The following is a 25,491-nucleotide window of genomic DNA, read 5'->3' on the forward strand; positions in this document are numbered from 1 at the left end:
TATAAACGCAGGTGAGGTCCCTTTTATTGGATGTGGGATTTTTTTTAATAGGCTTCTTCACGTGTGATAAATTTTCTAGTTTAATACGGAGACAACATAAATCTGAGTGACGTGGAGCATGTGTGGTCATTGAATTACCCATTTGGAACAACCTGTTATGATATTATGAAGAAGTTGAAGTTCCATTATAAAACCAAATAGCAATAGGGAAATATCTCTATTACTTATAGTCGAAGGATGTTCTCTTGTAACAAAGGATTATAATTAAGAAACTTTCTCTCGAATGGATCGTACCTAAACTAATAAAACTCCATTACTTAGGTAATGGCGGTGATATATTGTTAGGTGACTTCAGCCAATTTTCCCTTGAATGGATTATAATTAAGAAATTTTCCCTCAACTACACCCAAAACTTCAGCCAATTAGATTGAGCACCACCATGCTGGCCAAACCATTTTTTTTGTATTTGTATATGACTTGCTCCTAGGAGTCATAACATACTACAACATTAATTAATCAGTGTATTTCCGCTAATCTTTTCTTTATATTATATTTCTACCTTTTTGTACATTTTTTTCTCTGAAAAAAAAAGTAATATTGGATCAGATTAGCATGTTCGTTATTAAGAGGCCATGGTCTAGAAATCTTGGCTTCCAAGACTCAGTTAAATTCATATTTTAGGCAATGGGACGGTGCCTGTAGGCATTAGTCATCATGAAATAATATATTCTGCAAAGACTAAGCTCCTATAAATACCCTAGCATCGTTGTTACTTTGTAATTAAGATCCAAAAAGAAACTTTTTTTCATATTCACAGATTCAAAGAAATTTTTGTTCCCAAAAAGCAACTCATTTCATTTACATGAAGGTAAGAATTTTAATCGCATTTAAGTACTCCATGCATTTTACGAAAGTTTAATGGTGGTTTCTAGGCAAATGAAACAAAAGGCTTTAACTTGCGATTGCTTGGCTTAATGGTACTACTATTCAGTTCGAAGAGGTCTCAAGTTTTACTCGACATGAGACCCCATTGTGGTTTGTCGGGTTATCAGTCGATCGGTTGTATAAATATAACTTTTTAGATATCATATCAGTCAACAAAAAGAGGAAACAAGAATTTAACTATGATCAATTTATGCACGCAGAAGATAGTCATCAAGGTGCAGCTGAAATCTGAGAAATGCAGAACCAAGGCCTTGAAGATTGCCGCAAACGCCAAAGGTATGCAGATTAGTATTCAATTAACTAAATAATAGGCAGTTTTAATGAAGACTTGGGTGAAGTTTATTTTAACCAAAAATCATTATATAACTTTATTTAATGAAAATGACTTAGATTTTAATGGAAAGAACTTCAATTTTAATGAAAAAGACAAAAGTTTAATAATAAAAAAATTAAAATAAAAGTAATAAAAATTTGCCGTGCATCCATCACACACACACACTCTCCTCTCCCACACTATTTCTTAAACTGAATACGTGTATTACATTCTTAAACTGAACATTGACTATTTTTAAAAACTGAATGCAGATACTATCACTTTTGTTTGTACCATACTTGACCAATCCCGAAACTACCGAGCACTGGCCAACGCTATACTGTCAAGGACCCAGAAGAGTTCCCCTCCGACCAGGAGGCCAATCACTACTCGACACGTGTCAAGATTAGAAGCCAATCAGAGCGCAGCACGTGTCAACATCAAGAACCAATCATAACATGACACATGTCAATGTGACAAAGCTACAAGTTTTTCTATAAATAGGGGTCATTCCCCCACAATATTGCCAAATGCCATTTTGTGTTAAATCATTCACAAGAACTCACTAAATTGAGAGCTTGATCCTTTGTACTTGTGTAAGCCCTTCACTACTAATAAGAACTCCTCTACTCCGTGGACGTAGCCAATCTGGGTGAACCACGTACATCCTGTGTTTGCTTCTCTGTCTCTATTCATTTACGTACTTATCCTCACTAGTGACCGAAGCAACCAAGCGAAGGTCACAAAACCTGACACTTTCTGTTGTACCAAAGTCTTCGCTGATTTTGTGCATCAACATTTGGCGCCGTCTGTGGGAAACGACACTTATTCCTACTCTCTTCAGCTGTGTCAAGCTGGTTTCTATCATTCGTACACTTTCTTTTGATCAGGCATCCCTCTCCAACATGGGAAGCGAAGGAAGCCACAGCACACAGAATGACACCCCCCTTGCACATAGTGCGAAACAACGAAAGAAGGAAGGAAAACGAGTTCTTCTTCAAGCTAAAGTCGATGAGTTGGAAGCTCAGAACAACAAGATAGCAATGAGGAATGAGGTCCTCCAGGAGCAATATGAGAAGCTCTTCGAGACACTCCACGAAGCTAGGCAAGCTCAGACACGCGAGCTTGTTGCCCCCGTGGAAGTCAACCATCAACTGGGTGCCCTCCAACATGGAGGGTCACATGCATTCGACATAGATATCCCTGATAGGGAACAGATTACCCCTCGACTTGATAATCAACATGAGGCTTCTCTTAACCCAGTTGCTTCGACCCGAACCATGAGAAGTGGAGGGAGACACCTCTTTGCTGAAGGGGCAGAAGGATCGAAAGCCGTCTTTCGCGATTGTCGGGATTTCCTGAAGCAACGTCGAGAGAATTCCATCCATATAAGCTCAAAGATCAATGACCCAAGGATTTCTGAGAGACTCGGTCCCCTGCCACGGCCCGAGCCGGCCACCAATTTGGGGAAGGGGCAACAAGTCCTAGAGAGACATGAGGGTACAGGGGACTCAGAGGTGTTCCGACAGACATACCCTGGAAGCCAGTACAACGAGTCCAAGGAAAAATCACATGCCCTTGATCAAACCTTCCTAATTCCAAGAGGAGATGGAGATTTACGAAAGAAAGCTCCAGTGGCACATAACTCCGCTCAGGACCCCCTTGTCCTACAACTTATTGAGGAAGTAAACAAGTTGAAGGCTGAACGTCAGGCTGAAATACCTGACTGGAACCAACCCAGGCCTGGCCCTCTTACAAGGAGGATCCTCAACACCCCCCTTCAAGCAAAGACAAAGCAAAAGCTTGGCTTGCAACTTTATACTGGAAAATAGGACCCGATTGAGCACCTTAACCTCTTTGAGTCCACCATGGCATACCGGATGCACACCGACGAAGAGCGATGTCTTCTCTTCCCCTCCACCCTCTCTGGCGGAGCTCTAAATTGGTATTGTCGTCTTACACCTGAGACGGTAGACTCATTTGAGGAATTGAGGAAACTATTTGTTTCCCAACACATTTTCCAAACCGATCGCTTGCACTCTGCAGATGACCTGTACACTATCCGCCAGAAGCCAGACGAGTCATTACGTATGTATGCTGGCCGCTTCAGCCATGAATACTCCCGGTGTGCCGAGGCAGACGACAAGACTGCCCTCAAAGCCTTCACGGCAGGCCTACGTGATTGTTTCTTTAAATACATGATCAATGCCAATACTTGGAAGACTTACTCTGAGGTGATGGCGCAGGCTTATAACCATGCCTCCGCCGAGGCAAAGACATATCAGGAGAAACCCCCTACAACCATCCTTTATCAACAAGTGGGAGGTGGAAGCCAGACTCACCTAAATGAGAAGACCTCGACTTTCCAAACAGCAGTGGCACCTCCCCATGCCTTGCATAATGCTTCGCCGAATCAACAGACATATCAATTTCAAGGCAAGAGGAAGGATTTCCATCCTCACCACTCTCATTTCAGTAAAAAGAGTAAGGGACACTATCCCGATAACCAAGGGTATCGCCACAATAACGCTCGCCCCCAGGCAGTCAATGCAGTGGGTCAAACCCGCGTCAAGATACCCCCTACCCCAAGGTATGAGACATACACGCCCTTGAATGCCACATGCGCGGCCATTTACCCCAGCATAGCTCACCTGATACCAAAGCCAAAGCCGAGGCACCCAGATTACACGCCCCCGAATAACGCGGGCATGTTTTGTTGCTACCATGAGCATAACGGCCATGATAGCGAGAAATGTATCATCCTCCGTGATCGTATTGAAGCTTTGGCACGAGAAGGAAAAATTGATCAATTCCTCCTTCACCCTCAAAGGGATAACCGTAACCAACGCCAGGTGAATGTCATATATTCCATAAGCGGCGGCACACCCATATCTGAATCTTCCAATAGGGCCATGAAAAACAGTGAACGAAGTCTGAGGCCTGGTCACCAAGTGTTTCACGTGGAAGACATCAGGGGAGGGAAGTATCAAAAACCTAACTGGGATCCGATATGTTTCTACCCTGAGGAAGAAAGAGGCATCATCTACCCTCATAACGACCCATTGATCGTGGAGGCTCACATAGCCAACTTTGATGTTAGACGAATCCTCGTAGACACAGGGGCTTCGGTCAATATCATGTTTGCCGAAGCTTTCAGGGCACTCAGTGTAGCTGAACACTTGCTCGATCGCTCGATTTCTCCTCTGATAAGCTTCTCCGGTGATATCGTGCAACCCTTAGGGAGCATACATTTACCCTTTACTATTGGTACAGGCCCTTACACGGCTACCATTACCACTAACTTCCTAGTGGTTGACTGCCCAACGGCATACAATGTCATCTTTGGGCGCACAGGCATCAATGATCTCAAGGCTATGGTATCCACGCATATGCTGTTGATGAAATTTCCAACCCCCCATGGCAACGGCTACATCAGAGGAGATCAGCTTAGTGCACGATCATGTTACAACACTTCAGTTAAGCAACAACACTTGCCCGGACCCAAGGAAACCCTGTCTGTACATGACCAAGTCACAAAGACCAGCCTAGATGAAGCGAACTTGGATCTTCCTGATAGCAACAATCAACCCGATGATCCTCGAGATGACTCTTTCACCCAGCAAGCCCAACCTGCTGAAGAGTTGGAGAAGGTACCTATCTCAAGAGATTATCCAGATCGCATGGTGAAGATTGGCACCACATTGTCACCACCCCTTCGGTTAGCATTGATATCTTTTTTGAAAGAGAACACTGAAGTCTTCGCCTGGTCATACGAGGACATGCCAGGCATCTCTCCCGATGTCATCTGTCATCGTTTGAGTATTGACCCCAAGATCAAGCCGGTGAGACAGAAGCGAAGATCTTATGACGCTGAACGATACGAGGCAATGAAAGCAGAAGTTGAAAAACTCAAAGGCATAGGCTTTGTCCGCGAAGTCAATTACCCGACATGGGTAGCAAATGTGGTCCTTGTTAAGAAAAATCCGACCAAAGAAAGTCTTTTGCTTCAAAAGGTCTTGTGGAGAATGTGTGTTGACTACACCGACCTAAACAAAGGGTGTCCGAAAGATAGCTTCCCTCTTCCTCTTATTGACAGACTTATAGACTCTACGGCCGGGTGTGAACTCCTGAGCTTCATGGATGCTTACTCAGGATACAACCAAATCCTCATGAACCCCTCAGACCAAGAACACACGGCCTTCACTACTGACAGGGGACTATATTGCTATAAAGTCATGCCTTTCGGCCTAAAGAATGCAGGAGCAACTTATCAGAGACTGGTCAATTCAATGTTCGCCGAACAAATTGGGAAGAACATGGAAGTTTACGTTGATGATATGCTAGTCAAAAGCAAACATGCTGACCAACACATCACCAACCTATCTGAAACTTTCACCATTCTAAAGAGGTATCGAATGAGGTTGAACCCCAACAAATGTGCCTTCGGCGTGGGCTCTGGCAAATTCTTAGGCTTCATGATTAGCCAACGAGGCATTGAAGCTAACCCTGAAAAGATCAAAGCAATCCTCGACATGAAAGAGCCAATAACTTCAAAAGACATCCAAAGTCTTACTGGCAAGGTGGCAGCCTTAACCAGGTTCATTTCTAAGGCCACAGACAAATGTGCTCCCTTTTTTAAAGCACTTAAGGGAAGTAGGAAGTACATTACATGGACTGATGAATGTGCCGAGGCATTCAAAAACCTCAAAGAGTACATGAGTAAAGCCCCTCTGCTCTCCAAACCAGAAGTTGGTGACACTCTCATCATCTATCTATCGGTTTCGGCTTCAGCAGTCAGTTCTGTTCTTATTCGAATGGACAGTGGTGTCGAACGGCCCGTCTACTACGCTAGCAAGGCCCTACAAGATGCGGAGACACGATACTCTAACATTGAGAAATTAGCTCTAGCATTGGTCATGTCTGCTCGGAAACTTCGCCCTTATTTCCAAGCACACGCCATCATCGTGCTTACCAATCACCCTCTTCGACAGATACTCCAGAGTCCTGACACGTCTGGACGAATGATCAAATGGGCGATAGCATTGGGTGAGTTTGACATCTCCTACCAACCAAAACCAGCTGAAAAAGGCCAAGCAGTAGCAGATTTCATCGCCGACTTCACATATCCTGTTGACATTGCTTCTACACCTGAAGCAGTAGCTTCATTACCATCGGAAGCTCAGAAAGTAGAATCAACGACCTCAGCATGGAGTCTATATGTTGATGGCTCATCCAACCAACAGGGCTGTGGAGCGGGACTAGTCTTGACTACGCCCGACAAAGTAGCAATGGAGTATGCTCTTCGTTTCAAATTCAAGGCATCAAACAATGAGGCCGAGTATGAAGCCCTTCTAGCAGGATTACGTTTGGCCAAACACCTCGGGGTTAAACAAATTGATATTTTCAGTGACTCCCAATTAGTGGTCAACCAGGTTACCAACAACTTTGATGCTAAGGACAGCTCCATGGCAGCATATCTTGCGCAAAAACAACTTTTGCTCAAGCACTTCCACTACCAGATCACCCAAGTTCCTCGAGCGGCAAACAGTCATGCAGACGCCCTGGCTCGCCTCGCCTCAGCTGTGGAAGACAAGATTGGAAGAAAAATTCATGTCGAACTGTTGGCAACACCAAGCACCATGGCCGCAGAAGTATGCAACTTACAACGGGGGGATAGTTGGATCACCCCGATCTATAATTTCCTTGCTCATGGCACCCTCCCAAATGATAAAGTCCAGGCTAAGCAAATTCGATACAAGTCTACCCGCTACCTGATCATCAATGATCAACTCTATAAGCGAGGTTTTAGCCTGCCATACTTAAGGTGTCTTACGCCTGCCGAGGCGGAAATCGTCCTTCGGGAAATACATGAGGGAGTCTGTGGAGATCATGCTGGATCTCGGTCCCTAGCACACAAGATTTTTCGCCAAGGATATTACTGGCCAACACTCCACCAGGATGCCATCAAAGTATCCCGCTCATGTGACAAATGTCAACGATATGCGGCTATTCCTCATTCCCCTCCAGAGCCTCTTACTCCTATGATCAGCCCTTGGCCCTTCGCCCAGTGGGGACTTGATTTGATCGGCCCAATGCCGGCAGGGAAGGGCAAAGTCTGTTACGCAGTCGTTGCAGTGGACTACTTCACAAAGTGGGCCGAAGTAGAACCCTTGGCAACCATTACTGAGGCAAAGATAGAAGACTTCGTGTGGAAGAACATCCTTTGTAGATTCGGCATTCCCAATGCGATAGTCACTGACAATGGGCGACAGTTTGACAACAAGAAGTTCAGGTTGTTCTGCTCTAAGTTCAACATCAACTTATGCTTTTCCTCTCCAGCTCATCCCCAGTCTAATGGACAAGTTGAGGCCATCAACAAAATAATCAAGCGCACTTTGAAAACCAGTTTGGACAAAGCTAAAGGCTGTTGGCCAGAATTTGTACCCCAAGTTCTTTGGTCATATCGCACTTCATATCGGACTTCAACAGGAGAAACTCCATTCTCACTTGCCTTTGGCACAGAGGCGGTTGTCCCTGTTGAGCTCGAGCAAGCAATATTCCGAGTCCAGAACTACATTCAAAGTGAAAATGACAAACAACTCACCCTCAACTTGGATTTAGTCGAGGAACACAGAAACCAAGCTCACTTGAGGAATGTCGCCTACAAGCAGCGCATCTCCAACTATTATGACTCTAGGGTCAAGCCTCGTTCTTTCAAAATAGGAGACTGGGTCTTAAAGAAAAGATTACTCTGCGACAGAGTCCCGAGTGAAGGCACACTTAGTCCAAACTGGGATGGACCGTATGAAGTCATTGGCATCAGTCGCCCTGGCTCTTACACACTTAGAAGCTCCGATGGCAAGACCCTTGGCCATCCATGGAACGCTGATCACTTGAAGTACTACTACAAATAGACTCACGATGTACAAGTGTTGAGCTATAGCCGTTCGGCATCCTATGTAATGAAGGCCATTTGGCAATGAATTCAATAAAGAGGTAATTTAGCCAACTCAGCCCTCACTCTTTTACATTCATAGCAAGCGATGCCGGAACCCTTCTCAATCAGAAAGCAATCTGTCTTCCACAGTCACTACAAAACAAGCAAATGAAGACCGTGTCAAGCGCCAAAAAAAAAAAAAAAAAAAAAAAAATAAAACAACTTCATCCAAAAAGCTTCACCCGAAAAGCTTCACCTCCAAAGCTTCACCCACAAAGCTTCACCTAAAAAGCTTCACCCAAAAAGCTTCACCATCAAAGCTTCACCTAAAAAGCTTCACCCAAAAAGCTTCACCTAAAAAGCTTCACCCAAAAAGCTTCACCATCAAAGCTTCACCTAAAAAAGCTTCACCCAAAAAGCTTCACCTAAAAAGCTTCACCCAAAAAGCTTCACCATCAAAGCTTCACCTAAAAAGCTTCACCCAAAAAGCTTCACCTAAAAAGCTTCACCCAAAAAGCTTCACCATCAAAGCTTCACCTAAAAAAGCTTCACCCAACAAGCTTCACCCGAAAAGCTTCACCTCCAAAGCTTCACCCACAAAGCTTCAACACCAAAGCTTCACCTACAAAGCTTCAACACAAAACCTTGCTCCAAATAAACAAATTTTGTTCACAAAACCCAAGATGCCCTTGAACTTGTACAAAAACACTTGGGTAAACATAAACATTTTTTGTTTTACACCCACAAGGGCCCAAAATTTTCCTTCTTATTTATTCACTTATATATGTTCCCAAACATATTATAATAGATCCAACAACAAGCCAAAGTCCCAAATTTCATAATGGACAAAAGTACAAGCAATTCATCAATAATGAAGGTGCTACAAAAATTGGAATCTGCCCCAAAATAGAAATCCAACCCAAGAGACTTTTTCTCTCTCTCCCTCTTCCGCCTCCTTTCATCTATCAAATTTCTGCAACCTCTGCTCTTCTCCAATGGAGCTGAATTTTGGACACCCTATAGTTCTTGAGCATATGAACAACTTTCAAGAAGGAACCATTTCTGTTTGAGCGACGGAAATTAAAGTGTTGAAGCTCCAAACATGATAGTCGGCTTCTTGCAGATTTCGAAGCTGTTGTGATGTTTCAAAGATCTGTCAATATTTAACCGTTAGTTCATCCTGAATTTTTGATATGTTATGAAAGAGTCGATGAGGAACAACTTCAATGAAGAAAGCATACCGATCTGAACAAGATAAAATGGAGTTTCGAAGCTCACAACAAATCTGACGGGTTGACAGACAAATAATAACCAGTCCTTCATCATACCTGAATTTCTTGAGTTATACAGCTCCGAGGGATCTCAAATTTGGATATGTTGTAGTTCACAAGCTGAGGAACAACTTCAATGAAGAAAGCATACCGATCTGAACAAGAGAAAATGGAGTTTCGAAGCTCACAACAAATCTGACGGGTTGACAGAAAAATAATAACCAGTCATTCATCATACCTGAGTTTCTTGAGTTATACAGCTCCGAGGGATCTCAAATTTGGATATGTTGTAGTTCACAAGCTGAGGAACAACTTCAATGAAGAAAGCATACCGATCTGAACAAGAGAAAATGGAGTTTCGAAGCTCACAACAAATCTGACGGGTTGACAGAAAAATAATAACCAGTCATTCATCATACCTGAGTTTCTTGAGTTATACAGCTCCGAGGGATCTCAAATTTGGATATGTTGTAGTTCACAAGCTGAGGAACAACTTCAATGAAGAAAGCATGCTGATCTGAGCAAGAGAAAATAGAGTTTCAAAGCTCACAACAAATCTGACGGGTTGACAGACAAATGATAAACAGTCACTCATCATACCTGGATTTCTGGAGTTGTACTGCTCCGATGGCTCTCCAATTTGGATATGTTGTAGTTAAGGAATTAACGAACAACTTTCATGAAGACAACTTTGTGATTCGACCTACAGATGATGGTGTTATGTTGAAAAACAATTCCGGTTGTTAGGGGAAATGAAAAACAATTCCACCAAAGAAACATCATTATGATGTTTCATCATTATGGTGTTTTCATCATTATGATGCTTTCATCATTGTGATGCTTCCATCATTGTGATGCTTCCATTATGATGTTAATGCACCAACGGTTACACCTTCTGCAATTCCACTTATTCGGGCCTAGCAACCTTCATCAACAAAATCTATGAAGAAAAAGTCCGGGGCTACCACTTAGAAAACAAAAGAATGAAGTTTTGGTACTTACGACATGGACTATTAGCAAGACACCTCATTCGTCAACTCCCTCGACTAGAGACTTGGGGGACTCCCACCATATGCTACTACGCCTTGGTACTCAAAAGTTCGTGACTACTCAGTGACTTGGATTTTTCAAGTCTCCAACCGAGAAGTTTTCCTCACTCGGGAAATTAAGGGAACACTACCTCAAACTACATGCTTCACTCACAAAGCTTCAACAATACAGGTTTCAACAAAAGCAAAAATTCAAAGAACTTTATGAAGAAGGCTTTGGTGTATTTAACACAATATGTTGAAATGAAGCAAAGCTTATTTATTAATATTTTCGATAAGCCACAAATATGTACATATACATGAGTCAAAATAAACAAACAAAAGGGAGCCTTCACAAAGGTTGCTTAGGGGAAGTCTCAGCAGTCGGTAGAGCCCCAGAAAGAGAAAGCACCGGAGGGTGGTTATCCGGAGCCTCAGTACTTGACAAAACCCCAGAAGGAGGAGGCATTGGAGGTTCATCATTTGAAGCTTCATTACCAGGTACAGCCCCAGAGGACGAAGGCAATAAATGCCTTTGGAACAAACCCACAAACCGCTGATGATCAAGTAAAACCTTACCATCAGATTCCTTCATCTGGTCAAGCTTCCTCTTCATGTTTGTAGCATAGTCATGGGCGAGCCGGTGCAACTGCTTATTCTCATGCTTGAGCCCTCTAATCTCCTGTTTGAGACTCATCACTTCAGCAGCCAATGATTCAACTTGGCGGGTTCTAGCAAATAGGCGTTGGGCCATATTAGACACAGAACCTGCACACTGAACACTAAGAGCCAGAGAGTCCTTAACAGCCAACTCATCAGACCGTTTGGAAAGTAGTCTGTTATCTTTGGGAGTGAGAAGGTTCCTGGCCACCACTGCAGCGGTCATATCATTCTTCATCACAGAATCCCCAACGGTAAGAGGACCAGTAGGGGATATGAAGGATGGGCGCCATATGTTGTCTGGAGAAGGCGTGGCTGTCTCTTCTCCAAGGTTCAAGTCAAAACGACGGTCGGAGGGTCCAGACATTTTCAAATGTGTTGAAGAAGGAAGAGGTCAGACAAATCAAGATCTTAGAAGTGCAAGAAATGAGCTTCTACTGGTAGAGATTCAAGTGTGCTGTGGAACTTAATGCCAGCCTCTATAAAAATCTGCACTCGACGGAGCTTCAGAAATCGAAGAGGCGTTTGCTTTCTCAAAAGCTGGGCTGCTCAGAGACCACGAGGGCCGATCTCAGAAATCGAAGAGGCGAATGCTTTCTCAAAAGCTGGGCTGCTCAGAGACCACGAGGGCCGATCTCAGAAATCGAAGAAGCACCTGCTTTTGCAGCCTCGTCAGCACCTGTCACATGCACAATCAGCTTTGCGGAAATTACGGGCAATCTGTCGAAGATTTCTGGTGAAGTAGAAAGCACGTGAATCTTACTGATCAATCACCGCTCTCCATATGCACCATCAACTCCTCGGGTACCACATATAACTTTGTCAAAGATCTCTGACAAAGTTTAGGCACGAGAATTTCGAAGTGCCAGCTACCCTACTATTACCCATAAGGGTAAAGGAACAGCACCACTGCTTGACAACTGGAAAGTCCCTATGTGTGTCGACCTCCGTGTTTTGTGGCAAGACAGGTTGGCAAGAACGACCAACCTTTACTCACATTCGAGAAAAGACTCCCAACATAATTACTTTCTCAAAAACCGGAGTAGCACCGCTTTCCGAATCTCGAGAGTCAGATCCTCGACGGGATTGCTTGTTCGAAAACCGAAGAGGCACAACTCTCAGAACTTCGAGAGCCAGATTTCCTTAGATAAAGCTTGTCTGTAATCTCCACACGTAATATCAGCTTTCCAGATACCACATACCACTTTTTCAAAGTGCTCTGACAAAATTAAAACACGTGAAGCTGGCAGCTCCCACTACATTGCTGTGACCAAGAAGGGTAAAGGAATAGCATTACTACTTGTTATTGGGAAATCCCTATATACATTGACCTCCCTCCTCAACGGACAGGCAAACCTGCAAAAATGCTCAACCCTTTCTCACATTCGAAAAGGCACCCTCAACATAACCTCTCGAAATACTCAGCTTTATTTCCCCCCGATAATACCTCAGCAAATAAGCCACACCAAGAACAAGAGTATCTCATATCATCAGGGTCGAAAGCAAGAGTATCCCATATCATGCTTTCTCCCTGTCTTTGTCCTTGTCCACACCTGCAGGACAAGGAGAAATAGAGCAGTCAGTCGGAACCTGAAATCAAACCTCCAATTTGGAACTGACTGCCTGGAGCCTTTGCCTGGTTGCTTACTTAGCATTGCTCTCGAGTACTCATCCTCAACTGCTGTCAAGGTCACGAATTCCACCGGCAAATACCTCATGACAGTTGATCAGATATTGGCTCTTTACACTGAAGCTGCCAAGCGTGGATGAGTCACTATGAAGGAATGTTCTGAAGGACCATTTAAATGCAAAGGTTGCACACCACTTCTGCCATGCAAAAGATTGAAGCAGAAGGTTCAACGGTGAGCTGAAACAGATCACTACAGCACGACACCTTTCCATACCACATTCATTATTCCGTCAACAGCAAAAGTATCCCATATCATCAAGGTCGAACGTACTCTAGATTTGATGGACTTGTTTTGACCCTCAAATTCTTGAGTCGGCCTTATACTCTGAAGGGAACCAGAAAACCCTCCAGCACAGTTCAAGAATAAGCCTGTGGAAAGTTACTTCTTCAAAAGCAAAAGTATCTCATATCATTTCTTCTCCATTTGCTTCTCCTTATCCTGGCAGCTGAATGAGAGACAAGGAGAAGGAGAACAATCAATCGGAAGCCGAAGTCGAACCTCCGATCCTGGGTTGCTTGCTTGGAAGTTTGACTGCTTACCTTGTCTGTCACCTCTTTCGGCAGATCTCCTAGCTCAACGACTTGGGGGACTCCTACTATAGGGTTTGTATCGCACTTGACTAAGCCCGAAACTACAACTAAGCTTCAAGTGAAATTGATACATTACCTTGTGCGTCAACATCAGCTAAGTACACCATTCCCGGATAGAGGAAAGTTACTTCCAGAGAAGGGCAGATGAAGATCAGACCACACTTCGGTACTTAGAAGTTTCGTGATTACTCAAGGGATTGGATCTTGCAAGTCCCCAACCGAGGAGTTTCCCTCACTCGGGAACTTAGGGGAGCACTGTTTGTACCATACTTGACCAATCCCGAAACTACCGAGCACCGGCCAACGCTATACTGTCAAGGACCCAGAAGAGTTCCCCTCCGACCAGGAGGCCAATCACTACTCGACACGTGTCAAGATTAGAAGCCAATCAGAGCGCAGCACGTGTCAACATCAAGAACCAATCATAACATGACACATGTCAATGTGACAAAGCTACAAGTTTTTCTATAAATAGGGGTCATTCCCCCACAATATTGCCAAATGCCATTTTGTGTTAAATCATTCACAAGAACTCACTAAATTGAGAGCTTGATCCTTTGTACTTGTGTAAGCCCTTCACTACTAATAAGAACTCCTCTACTCCGTGGACGTAGCCAATCTGGGTGAACCACGTACATCCTGTGTTTGCTTCTCTGTCTCTATTCATTTACGTACTTATCCTCACTAGTGACCGAAGCAACCAAGCGAAGGTCACAAAACCTGACACTTTCTGTTGTACCAAAGTCTTCGCTGATTTTGTGCATCAACAACTTTCTCAAACTAAACAGTGGTACTATCACTATTTCTTAAACTAAAAAGAGTACTATTTTTTAAAATGAACACAGGTAGATGTGTGCCTTGCACGCGCTTTTGGTCAAGTTTCTTTCTTTTGTCATTATCATTAAATAAAATTATTTGATGACTTTTGATTAAAATTTCTTGTTTTGAAACATTTTTTCATTAGTTTTATAGTGTCTACCCAAACGATCATTCCTAGGAATTAATTGTTGATAATTAACAAACTAATGATGGAGCACAAATTAAGCAGGTGTGAGCAGCGTGTCGATAAAAGTGGAGACTGAACAGGTGGAGGTGATTGGAGATGGAGTTGATGTCGTTAAATTGGCCAGATCATTGATGAAGAAGCTTAGCTTCGCCACCATAGTAAGTGTTGCTGAAGTGATAACAACGGGGGAGGAAACACCAGCTAATCCAATTCAATGGGCATCAAACAATATTCACCATCCACAGTTTCCTATGCACTATGATGATAGGTACTACGGAAGGCGTTTTTAGTCGTGCTTGGTGTTTAGAGTTGGATTTAGTAAGCCACGTTTTAATGTTTAGGATTGGATTAGATAACTCACTAGATTTAAAGTATATTGAAGAAAAAAATTGAGACTAGCTTTATATCCCCACAAAATTGTAGAATATCAACACCTTCAACTTTCAACTTGAACAAATTTCCAAAGGCAGCCTTCATTTCTTACATTAATCTACCTTAAATCTAGTAGGTATCTAATCCAAAACTATCCAATTCAAGCGTGGCCTTGCTTTTTTAAACAACGTACATGTTTTTTGGATGTACGTTGTTAAACCTACTTGTATACTATTGACTTAAAGAATCAGCTGTATATGTATGGTTTTTACCGTAGGATCTTATAACGTTAGTGGTTAAATAAGTGCGTTGTGGAGCGTCTCTTTATTGTTTTTGTTGTTGTAAACCTTGCTATATATAAATTATGTTATCGTTTTTTAATTTTGTTGATTAGGGTTTATGAAACCTTTAATTTATGATCCACGTATGTTTCCTTTGTTATTTTCCTTATTCACACCTTAAAAGCACCATTTGACCCAACAATAATGAGAAGGGTTAGAGCCAACGACCTAGAAAAACAAAACCCTGAACTGATATATAACCGACTTCTGTTTTAGCGATAGTTGTCTTTACTTGTTGGAATTGGTTTTAGGTTCAACTTATGTAGGGTCAAGGAACATATTTGTGATGTGTTTGATATGGATATGGCTCCATTTTATTTGCGTCACAGCATTACAAAACAATGATTTAAGTTTGATTTTGTCTCCTTTTTACACCTAGCCCAAGTGTAAGAAGTGGCAGCCCATTTTAAAGGCATGTAGAACATAAACTTTATTAGTTGAGAAAAATTGATTCAAACGGCCGACTTTGTATAAATGTGTAAATTGGGTCCAGATCCATAGAAAACACGAATTGGAGTTGGCCCTAAAAAGAAATTAGAAAAGGGAAAAAACTTTCCAGGCGCAAGCTAATAGTGGGTTATGTGGAGTTCCATTCTACGTAACTACTTCCATGCTATGGGATGATGGGCTCTGGAGTATGCTATGACGGTTATGAAATAGAGAACTACATAGTGATTGACTAATTGAAAGTAAACAAACACAAGCACTCCTATATATAGAAAAAAAAAAAAACTAAAACAAACCCTATATCCTATAGAGCATAAGATCATAATCCTTAACACACAAGAAAACTATAAATAATAATAAAATAATTAACTACTTTTCCAACAAGTATGATTCAATAAAATTATTTACCAATGTGTTCAAGTTGGGTTCATGCTTGAGATGGTTTGGTGTAGGGCTGGGTTCGGTTCTTATCGGTTCGGTTTTTTGCCAAAACCGAAACCAAACCGAAATTTCGGTTCGGCTCGGTTCGGCCCATATTTTTTTCGGTTTTTTTCGGTTCGGTTTTTTTTTCGGTTCGGTTTTTTCGGTTCGGGTTCGGTTTTTTTTCGGTTTTTTTTTTTTTTTTTTTTTCCTCCAAAAAATGCAAAACAACCACAACATAAGATAGAAATAGAAAATATGACATGTTTCCATCTCTCCAGGACGGTTTTTCAATATTCATGAGGGAAGTTACTACTTACTAATTAATCTAAAAACATAAAGTCTCATAAAACTAAAAGTCTTCAAAAAATGAAAATAAACATTTAAAGTCCAACTAGAAATAGAATCAATCATCAATCAAGTTTAAGTCTTCAAAAAGTCCAAATTAAACATCAAAGTTTAAGTCTTCAAAAAGTCCAAATTTAAACATCACACAAGTCAAATAAACCTTCAAGGTTTCATCACTTCATGTTTTGCACAAATAAAATCTTCCAGGTCTTCAAGCTCAAGCTCAACGCATAGGCGGTCTAGGAGGCAACATAGCACCTTTCTTTGAGCTTTCCCTTGCCATTTCTACATACAAATAAAAAAAAAAAAAAAAGAACATGATGTAAAGCAAGCGTGCAAAGAAGGAAACAAAGAATAAAGCTGGATATGAGCAAACTGTAAAATGCTATAACTTACAGGACTATATCCATATGCCGAGGAGCATAATGTCCACCACCTAATCCAAGAAGAATTTTATTCTTATCCTTCTCCCTAGATCGCCAATAATATAGAAAATGAAGTTAGAGAAGCATCAAACTTTGGTTAAAATTGCAAACAAAGACATGAGCTTTTCAAGAAAATCAATATACCCGTTCCAGTTTCCAACAGCAGCTCCTCCTCCAAGCCCAAGTCCTTCCCAAACCAACTGCAAGAACAGAAATTGCCACCAATTTACTCTCATGAGTTGTTTATTCTATTATTTTTTTAAGATCAGGGAAAACTAGAAACATTACGAAGAGGAAAGTATTTATTCAACAATAGGACGTATCAATGACTCTTGCTCAAATGATTGAAATGGTTAACTGTGTACTTAACTAGAGCAATAACTTGTGCTGCATCCTGCCTTTTCCAGTGCTCATCTGTACTGCCTATATCAACCAGAAGGAACAAATAAAAAAAAACAAAGAAACCCTCAAGTGCATGGTAAAAAATACGAAAAACCATGTCATATGCCGAAACTTCAGACCGAGCAGTTACAACAATAGAAATAGCAGAAGCAGTAAACTTTACCCTTTGAACGAAATAAATCAATTCTACGAACTGATCATCAAAAGGTATAAAAAAAATGTTCATAACATTACTAAAAACGCATTGGAGGAAAGTAAGAATTCATGCCGCGCAATGGAAATATGTATAATTTTCCCTTCCAACAAAAAGAACAAATAGCATCATGCAATGTAATTCCAGAATGAACAGCATAAGAGCAACGGGGTTCATCAAAAACTCACCAATCTCTACGAACATAGTGGGCGTATTCGTTACCGGTCCATGATGCGTACCCTCCAATGTAATCTACATTCAAACATACACAACGGTATAAATTATGAACACACAGACTCAGACCCACACACACACATTTACACAAACAGATGACGAGCATTAAAAACGGAGATCAAGAGAGTGAGAAGGAAACCTCGAACTCAGGAACCATGTTGTGGGCTTGGGCAAGCTTCCTCAGGTGCCTGAGCCAGGGTCCAATGCGGGGGCTCGGCGGCGCAGCCCAACCCGGCTTCCCGCCTTGCGCCCCAGCCTCGCCTTCACGCAGATGAGGGATTCCGATCGCAGCCATGGGGATCGGTGCTGGAGCTTGAGGGAGGACTGAGAGAGAAGAGGGGACGAGAGAGAGAAGAGGGAGAAATTGGAGGCATGGAGTAAGTCTGGAGGTGTGGCTGCGCAGAGAGAGATGAGGGGAGTGACAAATAGAAAAAGTGTGGCTGCTAGGGTTTTATTGATTTGATTATAAAAATTAAAAAAAATCCCAAAATCCGGGGGGCGTGAAGAGGGTTCGAACCCATGCGCTCCACCAGCTTGGAAAGTTTCACTAACCAACTTCACAACAAGTTCTGTTTTGTTATAATTGTATGACTAAACTATTTATAAACATTGAAAAAAATAATTAAATATATATATCGGTTCGGTTCAGTTCGGTTCGGTTTTCGAACCTCAAAAACCGAAACCGAACTGAACAGATTCGGTTCGGTTCGGTTTGAGAGTTTCGGTTCGGTTTTTTTTTCGGTTCGGTTTTTTTCGGCTTCGGTCCGGTTTGGTTTTCGGTTTTTTTCGGTTTTCGGTTTTTTGAACCCACCCCTAGTTTGGTGTAATTTCATAATCAGCTTGAACATCTTGGTACTCGATTCGGCTAGCTAATTTCATTTACAACCTTAGTTAGTGAAGTAATAATAATTTACCTACAAAAGTAACATACTAAAAAAATTGGAGTAATGTACGGAGAGTCATATGTCAAACTAAAAAAAAAATAAAAAATTGGAGCAGAAGGTTTGGTGTGTGTTGTTTGGTCCATATGCACTGGTTTGATGGCTTACCCTAGTGCCAATCACATAAGCATGAAGCAGCAGCCGCCGTTTGCCTCGTTAGTGTTTGCTGACCGAAACCAGTATTATTTGCCTCGTTAGTGTTAGCCACACAATAGATATAATTTTTATATTTTATTATAGAGAATGATTAGTGTTTATTATTTCGTCGTTATATAATTGTTGTGTAGTCTGTCATCAATATATGAATAATATATTGTTCTTACTAAAAAATGATCATTTTTGTAAAATATGTTTATTATAGCTACTTTCTTTATGTTTTACTCTTCAGTTTTGCTTATATTGAAGTTTCATTAGAATCATTTTCAATAAATAAATTTAAAAAAAAAATAGTATAATGCGTTACAAAGTTACCATCTTCCCCTGTGACAACTACCATTCAAAGATTCAAACTTTGACATACAGGTCCGTAGGGGTGCCATGTCCCAATTGTCTTTCTCAATGTTATCATGTAGGCAAATGTCTCTTTCAGTTTTCTGTAACTTGTTTGATCATCTCCATACAATCAACGCCCAGGAAAGAAAGAACTATTATTTGGACTTCTATTAGTTATGATTTAATTTAATTATGAACTCAAGACAAAAGGGTCACTAGATCTCCTTCAATAAACTAAAGTGTTTATTTAGAATTAGAGAAACATAAACAATATTCAAATAAAAGAATGTATAGAATATGCATGCGTAGAAGGTTTGTTGATTACATGGTCTTATATTAGGATATCTAGCTAACTTGTAAGCTTCAACAGAATCTGTATATGGGAACTCGAAATTTCATAGAACCTTGTAGTCACATGGATGCAAATTATAGCTACCCTATACCTACCATTATCTATATAATTAAGTAGAAACTTTTCGATATCAAATGTTTATTAGCTACTACTAATTGTGACTAGGTGTTTCGCCTAATACTAATCATTTTAATGTTCTGCTTAGTTACAAACTCACTCTACTAAGCTTAGAATTCATAAAATCATTAAATCAAATTTAGCTTTAACCACCTTTATCCCGTTGCCCTTTACTGGTTACTAAGCAAATTCTAGTATTGGTTGCTCACAATCAGATGCAATCGCGCACCCATTTTTACCTTTCACAAATTTTTCTAAATTTTCATCTATCTTCATCTATCGGATGGTATGAAGATGATCAAAGGGCAGTCAATGTATCTATCATATGGTAATAGACATGGTAGGGTAATTATGCCTCATTCTAGAAGATGGACTCAGTCCATGCTCACCATCATTACCCATATATATCAAATCTTCAAAGGTAATGTAAGTTGCAAAAAATATGTACCTCTTTTGATCACGTTACATTTCTCAAAGATATGAGATCTACTTGCATACATAATTCATGTGTGAGAGACACATGATGAACGATGCAGATTCAAGATTTTTCTTTACAAGAACAAGATGAAGAAACGATCATATATTTTTACAGAAAAAGAAAGTTCACATTACTCAACTTCGCAACTGCTTGTTTACACAACCTATTTAACGCACTTTATCAAACATTCTGCCCTTAGTTAGCCTCGTAGTTGGGCAAATAATGAAAACCCTATTTGAGCGGGATAACTCGAACCCGGTGTGCGAGAGAATGTTTCACGCACCAGACACGAAGTTATTTTGCATCAATTCCGAATCCGAGACGTGACACCCCCTCTACTAATCCGCCCCCATCATATATGTCAATTTCCAACTTGTTCACATTTCTCAACCCAAACAAGTAAAAACAACCCAACTTTCGTTGTAAAAACAACCCAATTTTCGTTTTCTGTGAAAAAATCATCAACTAGTCTATAATCCCAATTGAGTGTCCTACATATACAATTAACTTTTGGTGTTAATCCACCAATTTGGTCTGTTGCCTACGTATGTGGCTCATGATTCATCCCACTAGCATGCATAGTGTGTGTGCCTTATTTTACATAGAGGAAAGATGGATTAATAAGCCAAGTTACTTGCAATATTGGGATGCTTTATAAGGATTCGAGTTTATATGTCCCACACAAAGATACCTTTCTTGTCGACTTATATTGTATGCCCAAGCTTCCAATCAAAGAATTTTCATTTCCTAATAATATAACAAGAGGAAACAAACGAACCCAAGATTCCAACCCTTCCTAATCGATGCCCCCACCCCCACTTTGCTTTCTCCCTCTCTTAATTATCTTTCTAATGTTCTCTCCCTACAAGAAAACTATCAATTGTTTTTACTTTATTTTATCAGGATTCTCTTTCCATATCGCAAATTAGTTTTATAGTGAAACCTTAACTTTCTTCATAGTATCAGAACCAACTAGGTTATTTCATGTGTGAAACCCAACGGCCACACGCGTTCCACGTTACTCGAGTTGTGTTATATGCGTGTTAGGTTTGAAAATTTATCACATGTGAAGGGGCGTGTTGAGAATGAATCGTCACATTCTCACACCCCTCCTATTCGAACGGTCACAATTAAGTCATATCAACATCTAGTGTTGACTTTTTTTTAGAGAGAGAAAAAGATAAAAGTGAGATAGAAGTTGAGGGGAGAAGGGAAGAAGAGATTTGAAAGGGAGAAAATTGTACTCTATTTTATTAAGTAAATCATGTTCAATTACATTAGTAAGTAGATATCAGTATTCAGGATATGGTCCAAAAGATTTAATGGCTGATGGCGTGTGGTACCATCAAATAATTTAAAGTGTAGGCATAAATTCCATTGGATTTGCCTATTAGTTTGCACGTCCTTTTCCTTTTCCTTTTTTCCTTTTGGATATAATGAGACTACCAATAATAATATACTTGTAAATTGTGATTTGTGACTCATGAGTTTTAACTTCAAAGTCACCACAGAGCTAACATACCTGAGGTGATGAGCTAAACATCCTAAAAATACATAGCCAGAAGCTTACAAAATGAAACTACCAAATCATTACTATTCTAGACACTTATCCTTTTCTTGACGTCTTAATTTACAAAAACATATTCTCTTCCAAATAGTATAGATATCCGGTCAAAATGATCGTCATGACAAATGGCTCGCACACAATAAAAGAAAGTTTAGGAAAAAGAGTTATTTATATAATATTTGTACCTACACTGTAAGTGCTTTTATCATAAACACTTTGAATTTTTTATGAAAAACCCTAGTGCTCTCGAAAGTGTTTTCAAATTGCAAGTTTTGTCAAACATCGACATAACAATAAATAAGCTAGGACATTACTCAAAAGTATAAGATGCTTTGCTTCAAAGCACCAAACACCCATGCAAACAAACCAAGAATCCAAGCTTGTTTGCTTAATTAAAAAAAAAAACCCCACACCCACGCACATAACCCATCACATCCTCTCCTCAACCAGTTTGTAATCCAACAAACCACCCCCATACACGAGAAGCACCTCTCCCTCTCTATAGGCCCCTGCCCCATTCCCTCTCCCTCCCTCCCTCCCTCTCTCTCTCTCTCTCTTCCAAAACAAAGCTTCACTATCAATGGCGTAAGAAACAACCAAAGCAAAGCTTGCGTGCCAGAAACCATTGAAAAATCGCAACCTCAGGAGATTTAAATAACAAAGATTAAAACCCATATCCAAAAAAACTTTATCTTCTCCTGAAAATTTTGAAATTTTTCACACTGATACAGTAGAAACAGAGGAAAAAACAGAGTCAATCAGTGGGAGAGACAGAGGGAGAGAGAGACCAGAACGGTGTCGTTTTGGGTTCGTGGCACATGCTAATGAGAAGTAGCCAGCATTGTGGGAATTGTCAACCTGGGAAAGCCGGGAGAGCATCTGTTGGAGGGTATTTTCGACTGCATCCATGAAATCACGACGGCTCTGGCTTTCTCTGCTGCTAATAGGATGAGCGATTCAGCTTACAGAGTCGAAACCACGTCGCGCCTCGCCCAATGGAGAATCGACAACTTGTCTTCCTGCACATACCGAAAGTCCGATCCTTTCAAGATTGGCAAGTGGAATTGGTCAGTCATAAATTTCCTCCATTTTTTTCTTCAAGTTTTCATTTTCTTTACCAATTTCCTCGATTTAATTCAAATAATTGATTAAGAACCTTAATCAAGAATTACCCTTTAATCTTTCAATCATATATATGATAATCTGATTGGTAGCTGGGAATTTTGGTTTGTATATTTTCTGGGATTGAATAATTTTTAACCTTTTTTTTCCTACTTATTTTTTTGTTTTTTTTTTTGGGTTTGAAATGAAGGCACTTATCTGTGGAGAAGAACAGAGTGTTGTTTGTTAAATTGTATCCAGAGATATCGAATTTCACGAGAGAGAATCCGCCGATTGCTTCGTTTATTATTCGAGTGGTGTGTTCTGTTGGTGATCGAAAGGCCTTAACTCATCCAGGTAATGGAATAGATATGTTATCCACAATGTGTCGATATTATTGTCACCAAAACGTAGCAGCATGTTATCAGTGTGTAGATACAATATCGATGCATGTCCGTTCTCTACCGAGAGAATTTCTGTGAGGATTAACTCTAATGCCGGCTTTTAAGATATTGTTCTTTTTCGGTTTTTTAATAGACTCTATCTTTGTTACGTATGTTTTAGAAGTTACAAACAAAAAGCTCAAAAGCAATGATGATTTTGTTTGGGCTATTGAGGTTCCCTTAACTGGAAAATTCATCATCGACGTTGAATTCCGTGATTTGAAGACTGCGTCCGGAGAGGTAAGCATCTTTATTGCTGATCTCTTCCAATTTTTTTGTTAATACAACATTGATGAAATTTGCATAGAGCCAACAAAATCACGTTGTTCTTACGGAACTGATCGGTTAGGGTAAGCAAAAGTGTAGGTGCTGGTTTTACCGTTCCTAATTTGACAATGATTTTGCCATTACATGTATAGGGTGGAGAACCTTGCTCCATTTGGGCTGGAGGATCAACGCAAAAGCAATCAAATGCAACTGCTCTTGCGTCCCTGAGTCGAATGTTAACAGAAGGCATCCACACGGATATCATGATTAACGTGTCTGATGGAAGCATCGGAGCTCACCGGGCGATTCTTGCTGCTAGATCACCTGTTTTCCGGAGCATGTTTTCACATGACCTCAAAGAGAAAGAACTGTCTACCATAAACATCTCCGATATGTCAATTGACACTTGTCAGGCTTTTCTTAATTACATTTATGGAAACATCGGACATGAAGAATTTCTGACCCACAGACTGGCACTTCTCCATGCTGCTGATAAGTACGACATCTCTGACCTGAAAGCCGTCTGCCATGAAAGTCTTTTGGATGACATTGATACAAAGAATGTGCTCGAAAGGCTCCAAAATGCATCTCTATACCAGTTGCCTCAATTGAAAACCAGCTGCATGCGGTATCTTGTGAAGTTTGGGAAGATATATGACATCCGAGATGATTTCAATGCTTTCTTGATATGCGCAGACAGGGACTTGATAGCAGAAGTCTTCGGCGAAGTTCTTGGTGCCTGGAAAGGTTTCTGAAGTCTGCAAAAATTAAAGAAGTCATAAGCGTGGCTTCATATCTGTCCTACCTATGAATATGTGGATTGCTAGTAAAATTAGTGTCCAGGATTTGTTGTCATGATGATTCTTTAGTGCAGATTGAATTTTTTTTATGTCTTCATGTACGTATATATTGGCTCTGAACTGATGACATAGGAGTCGTCATCCGTGTTACAGAAACATAAATTCTTGGATTCAACAATGAAATTTGAATGATTTATATCTTGTTCTGTTCCTGTTTTTTTTTTTTTTTTTTCCAGATAACTGGGGCCAAGTGAGTTGATATGTGCATACTGAAATTACTTCACCATGTTTTCAATCTATTCGGGATCAATTGAACAAGAACCTAGAACAAAGATTTCATCCAAATTTTAACAAAATGCAATCCAACTATATGAAATGATATCGACCAATGTCAAACAATATGGTCGAAACTGTATTCAATGGGGGCGAAAGTAAGCATATACAATTTATGGCATCAATATTAGTTTTCACCAAAAAAAAGAGACAAACATTTGTTTGCTGCATAAAATGCGAACATATTCCTACTCTGATATCAGATAGTTTAGTAAGCAACATCAATGTGAATTCAGAGTCCGACAACTCAATCCAACTCTTCCTCAATCCGATTTCTCCTCACCCAGGACTAAGGATTAGTAATCATGTCATTAATGTAACGCTAAGGAAATCATTAATGTAACGCTAAGGAAAGTAATGAAGACAGAATAGTATAGAAATTCTCCTTTTTACTCAAGTCTTAAAACTCAGCATGAGCAAAGCAACCACAAGGGCAACTGGGCAAGTTTCAAAGCAAAGTTGCTTACCTTGGAGAGAAGCTCTCATTTGGGGTTCTCCCTTCTTCTTTCTAACGTTGATGTAAAGTAAGGGATGCATAAAAATGAGAGCTTGAATTATTGCTAGCAAACCATGACAGAAGAACACCTTCTGGGAGCTGCTGTTTATATGCATTTGCTCATGGAGAGAATATGGAAAGAATATATTAGGACGATCCTTTTATTCTCTTTTTGATTTTTGGGGTGGGCTACATGATAAAGTGGACTTTTTGGGCGCTTGGAGCCTTCAAATATATCTATCTATAAGGCCAGTACAAACTCAATAATGAACTCTTCTAACATCCAGCCCAAATTATTACAAAGAGAAATGGAGAAAGGTGTCAATAGGTCGTGTTCTAGTTTATTTATTTACATATATGCCGTGTTTATGTCAACTCAGTTAATCAACAACATGTATGAAGATATAAAAACAATCATACAACTCAGACTATTCATAAGAAAAATGAGAAAACTATCAATTAGTAATACTAATATCAGTTT

General features: G+C 40.5%; 3 protein-coding genes across 3 annotated transcripts; 2 read left to right on the forward strand and 1 right to left on the reverse strand.

The window, feature by feature from the left end:
- The first annotated feature begins 808 nt into the window (after positions 1-808).
- Positions 809-14,731, forward strand: LOC126589278 (heavy metal-associated isoprenylated plant protein 47-like). Its single transcript, XM_050254531.1, has 3 exons — positions 809-868; positions 1,146-1,221; positions 14,484-14,731. The coding sequence occupies exons 1-3, from the start codon at positions 863-865 to the stop codon at positions 14,729-14,731; spliced, it is 330 nt and encodes a 109-aa protein (XP_050110488.1). The 5' UTR covers positions 809-862.
- Positions 14,732-16,382: 1,651 nt separating this feature from the next.
- Positions 16,383-18,044, reverse strand: LOC126588612 (D-aminoacyl-tRNA deacylase-like). The gene is made up of 6 exons (XM_050253714.1): positions 17,763-18,044; positions 17,578-17,641; positions 17,165-17,217; positions 16,939-16,994; positions 16,766-16,840; positions 16,383-16,654 (listed from the first exon to the last, which is right to left on the reverse strand). Exons 1-6 carry the CDS (start codon positions 17,916-17,918, stop codon positions 16,609-16,611), a joined length of 450 nt encoding a protein of 149 aa, XP_050109671.1. The 5' UTR covers positions 17,919-18,044; the 3' UTR covers positions 16,383-16,608.
- A 3,859-nt stretch (positions 18,045-21,903) lies between these two features.
- On the forward strand, positions 21,904-24,379 carry LOC126591293 (BTB/POZ domain-containing protein At1g55760-like). The gene is made up of 4 exons (XM_050256943.1): positions 21,904-22,637; positions 22,883-23,028; positions 23,236-23,354; positions 23,534-24,379. The coding sequence occupies exons 1-4, from the start codon at positions 22,519-22,521 to the stop codon at positions 24,134-24,136; spliced, it is 987 nt and encodes a 328-aa protein (XP_050112900.1). The 5' UTR covers positions 21,904-22,518; the 3' UTR covers positions 24,137-24,379.
- Positions 24,380-25,491: the final 1,112 nt, after the last annotated feature.

This window comes from Malus sylvestris, chromosome 11 (genome assembly GCF_916048215.2).
Source record: "Malus sylvestris chromosome 11, drMalSylv7.2, whole genome shotgun sequence".
In the NCBI taxonomy this organism is placed as follows: domain Eukaryota; kingdom Viridiplantae; phylum Streptophyta; class Magnoliopsida; order Rosales; family Rosaceae; genus Malus; species Malus sylvestris.